Source organism: Dreissena polymorpha, chromosome 2, assembly GCF_020536995.1.
Source record: "Dreissena polymorpha isolate Duluth1 chromosome 2, UMN_Dpol_1.0, whole genome shotgun sequence".
Classification (NCBI taxonomy): Eukaryota; Metazoa; Mollusca; class Bivalvia; order Myida; family Dreissenidae; genus Dreissena; species Dreissena polymorpha.
Genome location: NC_068356.1, coordinates 48,958,880 through 48,971,831, shown reverse-complemented (window position 1 = coordinate 48,971,831; position 12,952 = coordinate 48,958,880). Strand labels below are relative to the sequence as shown.

Genomic DNA, 12,952 nt, shown 5'->3' with positions numbered 1-12,952 from the left:
CATGTGATTCGTAAAGATTGTTATCGAGAATTATGTTAATGCAGACTGAATTAAAAAGTACTGTCATTTTCTAATATCCTCACTTTGGTTGATAATTAAGGTCGGCCTTTTTAATAAAAGGAAACAACGCCGTTTTGGAACATTGGGGTATTTGTGAAGATTATAATTCGGCGTTTGTTCTGATAATATTGAAGCAACGCATCAAAAAGTAAAGTCAGACGCCGCTGCTTTAAATGTTGGTTAAAGCGATATTATACGATTTTGTCAAATATTTAAAGCGAGTATATACGATTTTGTCAAATATAAATGAATTTATAAAAAAAAATTGTTATATATATATCTTTGAATATAAAATAAAATAAAAAATCTGAAGAACATGTGTTGAAAAATGCGAAATACGCCAGATATTGAATTCTGAAATCGAAAACGGCTGAACAGTCGAATTCGCCAGCATGTATATCATTCATGTACGATGTGAATCTAAACTTAGTTTAACGGTATACTGTTTATATCGTAACTACACATCCAAGCAGTCCATCAAACCTTTGCAACAGAGCCACTTGGTGTGCCAACGCACCAGCAGACAAGTCAAATGCCTTCTGACTTAGTGCATTTTAGTATTTATAACATCTACATTAGTAACAGAAATATGTTTACATTTGTATGTTTTTGAAAAAATGTATTATCTTTAATGACATCATCTGACCATGCATGTCCTAGATTTCAAAATCAAGGCCCTGGTCTGACACATTGGTAACATTAACGTTAAACTGTTACCAGTCTTCTGAAATTAATTGTTATTGAACTATGTAATGAAATCTAAATCGGGCACTGATTTTTCTTGTTTTAAAGTCTCTATAACGCTCAAAATCAACAAAAAATTCGTAAAGTATTTCGTAAAATAAAGTTAACACCTAAACAATCAGTGTTCTTTATAGTAATAGCCACAATTTCAACGCTAGATGTGGTATGATAATAGATTTTTGTAGATACAAAATGCTCGTTTTTATTTATTTGTGACCACAATAAATTCCATGTTAATTTCCTGCGAATATATAAATTGATACGACACACGAACCCTTAAATGGTGCCATGTTAAAACCAAAATAAAAACGAGCATTTTGTATCCACAAACATCTTTTTAACCAGACCACATCTGGCGTTGAAATTTCGACAATTGCCATAAGGAAAAATGATTTTTAATTGTTCGGCTTTATTTTACGAAATACTGTACGAAATTTTTGTTTATTATGCTCCCCCAAACACATTTTTTGGGGGAGCATATAGTCGCCGCTTCGACTGTCCGTCCGTCCGTGCACAAGTTTTGTTCGGGCTATTTCTCAGCAACTAATACCGGAATTCAATTAAACTTTATGGGAAGCTTCACTTTCAAGAGGAGATGTGCATATTATCAGCGGGTTCTGGTCGGATGATTTTTCACAGAGTAATGGCCCTTTGAAATTTTCCATTAACTGTACATATAGTGCAATTCTTGTCCGGGCTATTTCTCAGCAACTAATGACTGGAATTCAATGAAACTTTATGGGAAGCTTCACTACCAAGAGGAGATGTGCATATTATCAGCCGGTTCTCGTCGGACGATTTTTCACAGAGTTATGGCCCTTTGAAATTGTCCATTGTACATATAGTTCTATTCTTGTCCGAGCTATTTCTCAACAACGTATCACGGGGATTCAATGAAACTTTATGGGAAGCTTCACTACCAACAGGAGATGTGCATAGTATCAGCCGGTTATGGTCGGATGATTTTTCACAGAGTTATGGCCCTTTGAAATTTTTAAGTTGCTAAACCATCCATCGTATTATTTTGTCCAAAGTTATGTCCCTCAAGACGTTTCCTTTTATCTGTATATATAGTGCAATATTGTGACAAAAAACTTTGGGGAGCATCAAACGTCTCCGACGGTTTCTTGTTTCGAGTAGTAATGTTACTTTAAAACAGTCATAGATCAATTGTGGCCTCTCATTTTTGCTTACTTGTAACAACCTTGGTGATCTTCAATGGTACATTTACACTTTAGCTCTGTCACAAGAGTGCTGGTAGGGTCAAGTAACATATTTCAATCTAGGCCATGTCAAACTCAAAGTGTCAAAGACAAATGAAAGATGCGTTCATTAATTATTGTCCCATTGTTTACTACTGCTGTCAGTTTTTATATAATATAAATGATGACCATCATGTGAGAGAAAATCCACATTATCTTAGTATATCAGGTTTAGCAGCCTTAGATAACGAAATTGGCTAGTTTTCAATGTCGCTTCTGGGGATCAAACCCGCAGCACAACCTCCTGCAATCAAAGACGACACTCTACCACTAGACTTTTAGTAAGATTCTGAAATTTTTCGATCCCTCGTCAGAGCAACCAAACCAAAAATTAAGTCAAATATTGCCGACTCGGTATAATTGAGTCAGTTCATGAGAGATAATGGAAGATGCAACATCTCTCATGCCCCCTATGGTCGCCTTAAGCAGTATTTAATTCTCAACACGAAAGTGCTGGAGTCATTGATCCCGAGGCACAAGAAAAAAACACTTGAGTTATGTTCGAAATAAAATCATTTGATTAATGACAATACTATTACTTGAGCCACGTCACAGGGAAAGCGCAGTCTAATTAGTATCGAATTAAACTATTTGTTATTGTCAGAAACCCGCTTTTAAGCAAACAGCTTTCAAGCGACTGCAGGCTGATCTGGATCCAAACTGGCCACAATCGCCTTAATGTCTCTTTTACTGTGACACAGTTCATTTGACTTAAAAATGATTATAAATACTAACATAGAAAGAAGAAATAATACAAACCAGTAATTTGAGTAAAGACTTTGTAATCAATGTTTTCAGGACAGCTTGAAGGTTATATGCTGTGTCCGCGCAATTAGCTACGTCATCAGCGTACATCAAACAATAAATATCTGGTATGTCATTGGTTATAAATATTCCATGACTACAATGTTCCCTTAGATAGCTTACTAAATTATTTATATATATTGAAAATATTATCGGTGAGCTTAAATCACCCTGCCTGGTACCGATGTTACAGCGGAACGGTTGCGTAATGATACTTCCGGATACTTTTACATGTGCGCGTAAATTTGCGTACATCGATTGCAAGACAATTAGGATCTTGCCGTTCATACCTTTGGCATATAAACTGGTAAAAAGTTTGAAATGAACCAATGAACCAAATGCCTTTTTGAAGTCCACATATAGTACGTAGAAACGACCACCAGGTTTAGACGTATATTTTTGAATCATGCTCTGGAGACAAAAAAGGTTATCTACAACCGAGTACCCAGATCTAAACCCGGATTGTGACTCTTCTATGATGGTGTTTTTCCCTGCCCACTCATTTATGCGGTCAGTAATTATACTTGAGAAAATTTTATGCATGACATTAATCAGTGAAATTCCTCTGTAATTAGCCGGTTCTTCCTTACTGCCCGATTTAAATATTGGGACTATAATACTTTCGCACCACAATTCCGGAAATATACCTGTATCTAAAATTTGATTTAAAAGACTATTCAAGATCGGAATTATAATATGTTGTGTGTTTTTATAAAATTCCGCTCCAATCCCATCTTTACCGTGTGATTTACCAGTTTTCAGCTTAGATATACTGATCCTTATTTCTTCATCTCTAATTGGTCTATTAAAAGGGCTATTAACATCATAATCGTCACTGTTATCTCTTTAATAATTATGAATTGGAATCTGATCATTACTGTAAAGTAAAGATTGAAAGTAATCTCGCCATTTTCCAGGGGAGATAGAATTGCTTTCCGTTTCAGGCTTTGTATGCCCTCTTACTAGTTTCCAGAACGTTTTTGGATTATTGCTTGATTTTAGCAGTGAAAATCGTTTTTTACGTTGATACGTGCATAGTTTCGCCTTGCACATGTTTTTGAAAGATGATCTAGCTACCTTATAGTTTAAAAAATCTACGTTATTATTTGTCGAACGAAAACGTCTAAGAAGAGAGTATTTCTTTCGTTTTGCTAACAAGCATTGCCTATCCCACCAAGGCTCTTGTTTTTTACGCAATGGGTTATTATGTCTTAAAATCATATGTTCGGCAGAAATCTTATAAACATGTATTATTTTTAAAGCTGCATCGTTTACATTTGTTCGGATAGTACTTAGAATGTTATCTTTCGAAGACGCGAAGTTACGCGTAAAATTTTCTATGAACGTCTCATAACCATATTTTCGCCAGATATAACGGTCATAACTTATCGTGTCGGATAACTCGACTTGCTCCTCCTGCAATTTTTCAGAAGTTCGGAACCTTAACTGAGCGTACAAGGGGAAATGGTCAGAGTCATCATTATTTTGTACATAAAAGTGTTCGATATAGTTAAACAATTCACTTGATACGATATGATAGTCTACCACACTATGACCTGCGTTGGCAATACATGTAAAATTACCATTACAGTCGTCGACAAATCTGCCATTAACAATATGAACATTATGAGTACAGCATAAATCAATCAAAGACAATCCGTATCTATTTACTTCTCTATCTCTTTTTTGCCTGGGGAGATCAAACAAATCTTCATCATAATCAACTTCGCAATTATATAAATATTTTAAACTATCTGATAAAATAAAATCATTTAAATCTTTCGTTCTCGCATTAAAATCACCTGCAAGGTATAGGTAGCAATTTGGATATTGTTCTTTTATCAGTAATAAATTGCTTTCAAGTAATAAGATACCATTATTTTCACATAACGTATTGTAAATTCTAGAGCCTTCTGGTGCTACATACGCAAAGTACATTATTAAATCCTTCATATTAGTGTAGATACTTGATTTTATAAAAAGTGTAATACAATCTTTAAAATCATTAAAAATCCGTTTTACAAAACCTGATGTTATCAAGTGGTCTCTTATAAAAACACTGACTCCTCCACTATTACGTATTGCATTGTAATGCCTTGAGCGTACATTATCAAAGTGTGTATATTGTTCGAGAAAATTATCGAATTCAGAGTTAAAATTACTCCATGTTTCAAGTAATCCTATGACATCAAATTTATTTAAATATTGTTTTACATATACGTTATTTCTAAATTTACCAAGTCCATTTACATTCCAGCTTAAAACGTTCAATAGTTCATAAACACCAGCATGTGTGTTCGTTGGGCCTCGACCACGCCCCTAGTCGACGGTTTCGTCTGCCGACGTTTCGCCGTCTGCGCTGTCTTCGGCAGGCAATTGTGTGTTGAAAACACGAGCTTGACCTTCTGCTGTTTCCCGCCCAACATGACGATTCGTATCCTCGTTCAAGATCGGCCTCGAACGTCCACGTGCTGTGCCAATTTCGATAATTGTCTGGTTGTTTTCATCGTATGCAAATACCTTATTGTTTACTATCAGTTTGTCATAGTTCATAACCGCGTAGTTTCCTCGTGCTCTCTAGTCTACCAGTCGTTTGCCGAGTTCACGCCTGTGTGACTTTACACGTTCAGTGTAATCCTCGTTGACTGAAAACTGTGTATTTTTAAGCTTTCGCCTGGCCATTGAGAGAATGGATTCTCTGCCCATGTATTTATAAAATTTGACAATAATCGTACACTTTTGAGCGTCCCTAGATATAAGCCTGTGTGCTCGTTCGATCTCCACATTCGCATAGTCTCGCATGTTAAGTTCTTCTCTGATAAAAGATCGTACTTTCTGCTCAGTGTCGCTCCACTTTTCATCAAAAGTTCCATAAATACCATTAAACCTCAGGTTATTTCGTCTTGACTGGGATTGTAATTTATCCATTTTAGACTTCATTGATGATACTTCATTCCATAACATTTTATTTTCCGATTTAAGTTGTTCATTTTCATGTTTAAGATTATTAAGGGTAGTGGTTACATCGTCAATTTTTACATTTATAGAAGCCAAATTTTGCCTGACCTCTGACCTCATGTCTTGTAAATATGCCAGAATGTCCGAATTGCCCGTAATGTCCGGTGTCCTGTCTTGACTTCCTCTGGAGTGAATTTCGCTATGGACAATAGGGGTCATCTGCGAGTCATTATCAATGTACCTATGAAGTTTCATGATCTTAGGCCTAAGCGTTCTTGAGTTATCATCCGGAAACCATCTGGTGGACGGACATACGGACGGACGGACCGACATGAGCAAAACAATATACCCCCTCTTCTTCGAAGGGGGGCATAAATATAGTAACTGCTTATTTTGTAAAGAAACGATTACTTTTAGAAATACATGCTTTCCATGCCATTTTTACAATAAAAAAAAATAAATATATATAATTGGAAACGTTCTGCTTCAATGACGATTTCTCAAAAGCTATAAAGGCTACTGAAATTTAAACTATATATGAGTCTTGTTCTGAGAAAATTGGGCTTAATGCATGAGCGTAAAGTGTCGTCCCAGATTAGTCTGTTCAGTCCGCACAGGCTAATCAGGGACGACACTTTCCGCTTTTATGGTATTTTTAGTTACAAAGAAGGACCTCCTTGCCGAAATCAAGTTTAGGCGGATAGTGTTGTCCCTGATTAGCCTGTGCGGACTGCACAGGCTAATCTGGGATGACACTTTACGAACCTGCATTATGCCCAGTTTTCTCAGAACGCGACTCATATTTCATATTCGTGTTAAATATCGATTAATAACGAACGTAACAACAAAACAGACATATAGGATCTGGCACGAGTTGTCATATCATACCATATTTTATTAAACGAGTTCAGAAATTTTGTTAGTAACGAGCTTACTAACGAATTTCCTGGACGAGTTTAATAAAATATGGTATGATATGACAACGAGTGTCAGATCTTTTTTATCACATGCTTTTACATGAGCAAATTAAATAAATATTTTCGCAAACATAATGATAAATCACGAATGTTGTTCACACTTCGTGACGTCATTTGACGTTGCAACGTCATTTCAGCAAAATAACAAAATGCGATTGGTCAATAAACGAAAACTAAGCCAATTAAAACGCTTAAAAATTTTGTATTACACATGTGTAATATAAAAAAAATGCAATGGTTGTATTACATGGGAAACAGGGTATAGCATGTGATAAATTATTATAGAAAACACAGGAGTTTAAATTCTATCAATATAGCTAATCTAATGGCTAAATAAAAAAAATATACCCCTATATAGTATAAAGACTACAGGAATGCAACGCAGCAGACCCCGGACCCGCCCATTTTCCAGTATACAAGGGAAATTACTGGAAAAACAGGGTACCCTACATCGACTCATGGTATAATAATCAAAAGGCCGGTGAAAGAAACTAGGAACACTGCTTACCGAGAACTACCTTTTTCATAATTCACAATTATTCAACATATTCCGCTCATCGTCGGATCCATTGCGTGTTGTTATTGTTTTTATGCACTGCGAATCTGTTTTTCCTAATTCACTTACGGACCCGCACCGTACCCGTACAGAGCCGTACTGCAGAGAACAGCGGATGTAAACAATGTCACATACTGATACTATATGACTGGCCTTAAAAGGTCATAGCTTTGTAATGACAGGCTCTTGTGGTACAGGAAAAGCACACACGTTGAAGTAAGTATAGTGTAATTGTACTTAATATTTAGTTTCTTTTGTATATTATCTATCTATATATACTGCCAAGCGCCCTTTAGAGCATTATAGGCAGAGGGACATTATCGAGTCCGTTTCCTGGGAAGAACCAGTACTAGGTGTCTAAGGAGGAGATAACGAGAACGCTCCCCGAGTGGGGAGCGAACCCACGAACTACCGATCGCTAGGCGGACACCTCATCCAGTACACCACCGCAAACTCATTATATATATATTTATGCAAATATTGATATGCAAATAAATCCCGCCAAAATAGAATACGTAAAATTATTAACTGTAAGAATATGACAGAATATGTGTATTGGCAGTTTAAAGTCAGATGTGTAACAATATGATAGTTACCTCGCGAAAATACACATGTTCGAACTGAACAGTCAACTGTACACGCGTTCTGTTCATATGCGTATGTTGCGCCTTTTAAGTTTGCTAGTTTTATTCCGTTGAGGATTTAGTGGGAATGGCCTATGCGCGTTATATAACACTGCAGCAGAACCGGAATTTGATTTGTTACTGACACTGTGTTGTCCTAGGATAATTGCCGTCTGAGACGGACCATACTGTGCCAACTTCGGATTGGTGTTGAGACCATTTCCGATTCCCCTTTGCTGGCAGAAGAAGTTTTCAACCAAATCTGAATTTAAGTAACCAGGGTTGATAGAATTTCCGTTTTTCACATGAAGATCGCAAAGAGATACGAAACCTGTTATGGAAGAATTTATATCATCTCTGGTTTGTTGGGTCATCAAATTTTTCTTGTCTGTATAAGTAGTCGATGAAGAAATTTCAGATTCACAGGAGTTGAAGAAATCAAGAACATCTTTCAAAACAGTTTATCTGTCGTCTGTAAGGGTCGAAATTGGCCTGTTTTTGTCTGAGAAAATTGATGCGACTTGCGATGTTTTCTCTAGTAACAATATAAAAGAAGATAACCTCTCTGGATCTGCGAATGTCGACTGATACATTTTTATAAGATAAAGCAATGTCATTATCCAGCACCTGTATCGCTAAGTGGTTTCTCATTTTCGATGCGGGTGTTAGATTGATGTGCTCATCTGTAAGTTTTCTATGAATGGTAAATCCATTCTGAAAATTAAAATTAAAACACTCCCTCCAATGGTCCCAGACAACAGGAACATCCTTGATAATGAGATACCTTCCTTAGTCTTTGCTATGCTTTAAAGTACTTGACTCAATATTGTTTCTAACTTTTTTTAAACAATGCATAATGTCTTGTATTGCACAGATGGAGTGCGTATGATCAAAGACACCATGAAATACATATTTGGCCTTTCTCGGGTCTTTCATGAGCATACTAGTAAAGGATCTGTTTGTATGACGTACCATGAGGATCTAAAGTCACTAATTCTTCCTAAGGAAGATTTAATGTGCCAAGTAGAGATTTTTGTGGTATCAAATATACCGAGCTCGTATATTGTGTTCCACTCCCGAGTTCTTTTTAAGTAAAAACAAATAATAAAACAATATAATCGTTCCAAAAATGCATTTCCTTGCATGCTTATGTTTTATTCAGACATAATAAGGATAATTATATTTGACATAGCGCATGATTATCAATAAAAACGATGATTATGTCAACCTTCTCTATATGCGCTTATATGAATTCCACCTCTTTTTGCCAATCAGTGGGCGGAGTCTAATATTTGCAGGTGCGCGTGACGTCACGCGTTAAGTCGTCTATTGTCACTTGTCAACGAAGTGTAGACTTAGAGGCGAGGATGGGGCTAGGAAGGGCCCCTTTTGAAAATAATCAGAGTTTGAGACCCCCTATTTATCTTTGTGCAGACATATGTTTACATAGCCTTTATATCATCATAGTTTACAAGTTTATTGTCTAATCCATGGCATTATAAATAGATACAATGTAATGTGATAAACATTCGTGGCCAATCTTTACAGATTTGTAATAGACATTTTTTATATTATGTAACAAATTGACAAATAACTATTTATATGTAAGGTACTATTTCCGTGGTATAGTAAGACAGTTTGCTTTACTTTATTCTATGGAGCTGGATTTGAATAAATGTGCGTAATACCAGCGTTTTTTGCCACCAAAAAACAAAGTTACGCAATGTGTATCATTATATCAATATATTCCTTCATTGAGAGAAATTGATAAAAACATGATTAATAAAATATTTATGTTCAGCTATATCCACGAGAAAATTGTATATTTTAAAAATACAAAAAAAAAACAGTGAAAAAAGGCAAACATGGCTAGATGCCTGTAAAGGGTAACAATTATAATTGATTTTCTAATGATCGAGGTTTGTAATGTCTTTATTTGAATTTATTGATTAAAATTGAATACCCGCCATTTTGCTTTGATCTGTTCAATTAGGCGGCAGTTGTTAGAAATTATCTCAGTTGCTAATTATCATGAAAATAATAAAATAAATCGATGTCGTTTGAGAATGTTTGCCAATTGATAACACTTTGTTCTGTCCGGGAAATTACTTATACAAATGAATACAAAATCTGCAAGATAAGATCTTATTATATAACGGCGCGTAACAGATTTCGTTCTTATAGTTGTTAATTAATGGCTTTAAACAGCTCAATAAGAAGTCTCAATGAAGACAGTGTACAGTGCAATGTGGAATAAGTGATTTTGGTCATTTTTTAACTCGGAATAACGTGCAGCAAACGGTTCGGATATCCGAGGGTAAATATCAACAACAATGAACAACAACGCGATACTAATAAAACAGAATGTCGGCGTTAGCGTACAATTGCCGAAGCGTTCCACTTTGCAGACTTAAGCGTGCCTTGCCACGGTGTTATATTATGTTCTGTTCTGTATAATAATTGCATATAATGATGATAAATGTCGTATGCATAATAAAACATTAATAATATGTAAAATGTTTTAAAACTATGCATACATGATTTCATATATATATATATATCAGTCCATGTTGTAAATTACGACGTCATTTATTAATTTATCAAAGATTATAAAAAAATCACAGTTTGAACTACTTAAGTCTAGTTGTATATAGATCTAGAATCTATGTTGTTATTGGATCCAGATACAAATACCGCTGCTTTTTAAAGTAAATTCGATAAATGAACGAATAACTGCATAATTAGAAATAAAAATCATTAAAATACAACTTGAATAATATACTCATTTAACTAAATACAAAATTGCATAATTAAGCGTTGAACTTCGTTCATTATTTTCATTGGCTATAATATTCGCAGGAACAATTAACAGGAATAGGCTAATTAGGGACGACACTTTACGCACATGCATTATGCTCAGTTTTATCAGAACTCGACTCATATCATTATGTATCATATACAGAAACATATGGTATGATGTGTTTTTTAAAGCATGACACTAGCTGCTGTGTCAGTGTGGTGACAGGGTAGACATTCATATGAATGTGCTTTTGATATTAGAAGTTGTAGTATTTGTGTAATTAGTATTTGTGTATTGTTATCACTAAAACTGCATATTTTAAATGTCTCCTGTTGTTGTTTTAAGGCAGGCTATCCCCACTACCTGATCATCCAAATTATGTCCCATCTCAGTTCTATTTCACACCCGAAAGAAAGACCACACCACACCCCTTACAAAGATTTGAGCGGATGCAGAGGAGATGTTGCTCAAGGCGGTCGCTAACTGAGGAGTTGGTGAATGAATCTACCCAAGCGACAGCCAGAGATAATCAGGAGGCAGCTAATGCTCTACTCAACTTGGGCAGCGACTTGCCAAGTTTCAGCGAAAAAGGTATACAAGTCGCTTCAGTCTATCACTATCATGTAATTCAAAGCCATATGTGTTGCTATTTATTACAAATATTGGCATATATCATAATTGTCAGACAAATATTTAGCATGTCTAATGAACAGTCTTTTAGTCTGTACAAATTGAAGTTTGACACCTCACCTATAAATGCCCATGTTGTAACATAATAGCTCAACAAGCAATTATTATAGTACTAACTAAAAGCTATGACTGAAATCATACATTTTTGCCATATTTGTTGTTTTCAGGAATGAACACAGAGCCAGATCCTCTTCTACAGAGCTTTGAAGAGTTGCAACAGGATTACAACAGACTACAGCAGGAGTACCAACATCTATTAGATGAAAATGCCAGGCTTAATCAGGAAATAAGGGACAGCAAGTTCACATACACAAACTTGAAGAGTAGTGAGATAAGAGCATACACAGGACTACCATCAATGGGTGCGTTTCTTTGGGGTTTGAGTTTGGTTAGTGAATTCTACAAGCAAATTGGACGGTTATCAGCTGGAGACCAGCTACTTCTTGTACTGATGAAACTCCGTCTATGCTTATCAAACAGTGACCTTGGGTACAGATTCAACATTTATCCGACACAGATATCCCTCATTTTTTCTCAGTGTATACCAGTTCTAGCATAGAGTGTTCGGTTCCTGATCAAATGGCCTTCCAAGGAGAAAATTTTGAAGAACATGCCAAAATCATTTCGGAAAAACTACAACAAGTGTCGAGTGATTATAGACGGTAGCGAGGTGTTCAATCAAAGACCTTCCAACCTAGATGCACTAGCCAAGACATGGTCCAACTATAAACACCATAATACTCTGAAATTCTTAGTTGGCATTACGCCATATGGTGCCATTAGTTTTCTGCCACCATATTTGGGTGGAAGAGTGTCGGACAAGGAAATCACAGAAAAGACTGGTTTCTATGAGCTGTTGGAACCTGGTGATCTTGTCCTTGCGGACAGAGGCTTTCTGATAGAAGAAGAGCTGGCGATTCGTGGTGCCAAACTTGCTATCCCACCCTTTGCAAGAGGAAAGAAACAGTTTTCCCAGAAAGAAGTTGAAACTGCGCGACAACTGTCCAGAGCAAGAATACATGTAGAGCGGGCCATAGGAAGGATAAAGAACTTCAGAATTTTACAACAAACATTACCAATCACTCTGGTCCAACACGCGAATGACATTTTGGTTATATGTGGTGCTCTGACCAATATCATGCCAAAGCTTGTGAAGTGAGGTACTTTGTTATTTAGGCTGATAAAATGCTGCTTAATGTACCTAGGCTGATAAAATGCTGCTTAAATGTATATGTGTACAATACTGACCAACTCTTAAGAATGACTTCTTATTTAAAGCAAAAGAGAAAGCGATATTGTTTGAAATTATTACGCGATATATTTATGCGTGGACATTGCAGAAAAAAGTTAAAGAAATGATCTCAATGCTTGAGCATATACTATGTATTACCATTTATTTATCAACTATTTATTTCACTGTTGAATTTTATATGTTGATATAATCAAATGATATCTTCATTACATGTGTATTTATTGAA

The 12,952-nt window shown here is 35.8% G+C and overlaps 1 protein-coding gene across 1 annotated transcript; it reads left to right on the top strand.

Moving 5' to 3' along the window:
* Nucleotides 1-11,233: 11,233 nt before the first annotated feature.
* LOC127869725 (uncharacterized) lies at nt 11,234-12,633 on the top strand. The gene is made up of 3 exons (XM_052412382.1): nt 11,234-11,375; nt 11,642-11,862; nt 12,067-12,633. The coding sequence occupies exons 1-3, from the start codon at nt 11,234-11,236 to the stop codon at nt 12,631-12,633; spliced, it is 930 nt and encodes a 309-aa protein (XP_052268342.1).
* The last annotated feature ends 319 nt before the right edge of the window (nt 12,634-12,952 follow it).

Bases quoted from the DNA above. Each gene is read 5' to 3' on its own strand.
- LOC127869725 (XM_052412382.1), top strand. From the start codon at position 11,234: ATGCAGAGGAGATGTTGCTCAAGGCGGTCGCTAACTGAGGAGTTGGTG. The intron at 11,376-11,641 runs GTATACAAGTCG...TGTTGTTTTCAG, and splicing joins GCCAAGTTTCAGCGAAAAAG to GAATGAACACAGAGCCAGAT. The intron at 11,863-12,066 runs GTTAGTGAATTC...TGGCCTTCCAAG, and splicing joins TTCTTTGGGGTTTGAGTTTG to GAGAAAATTTTGAAGAACAT.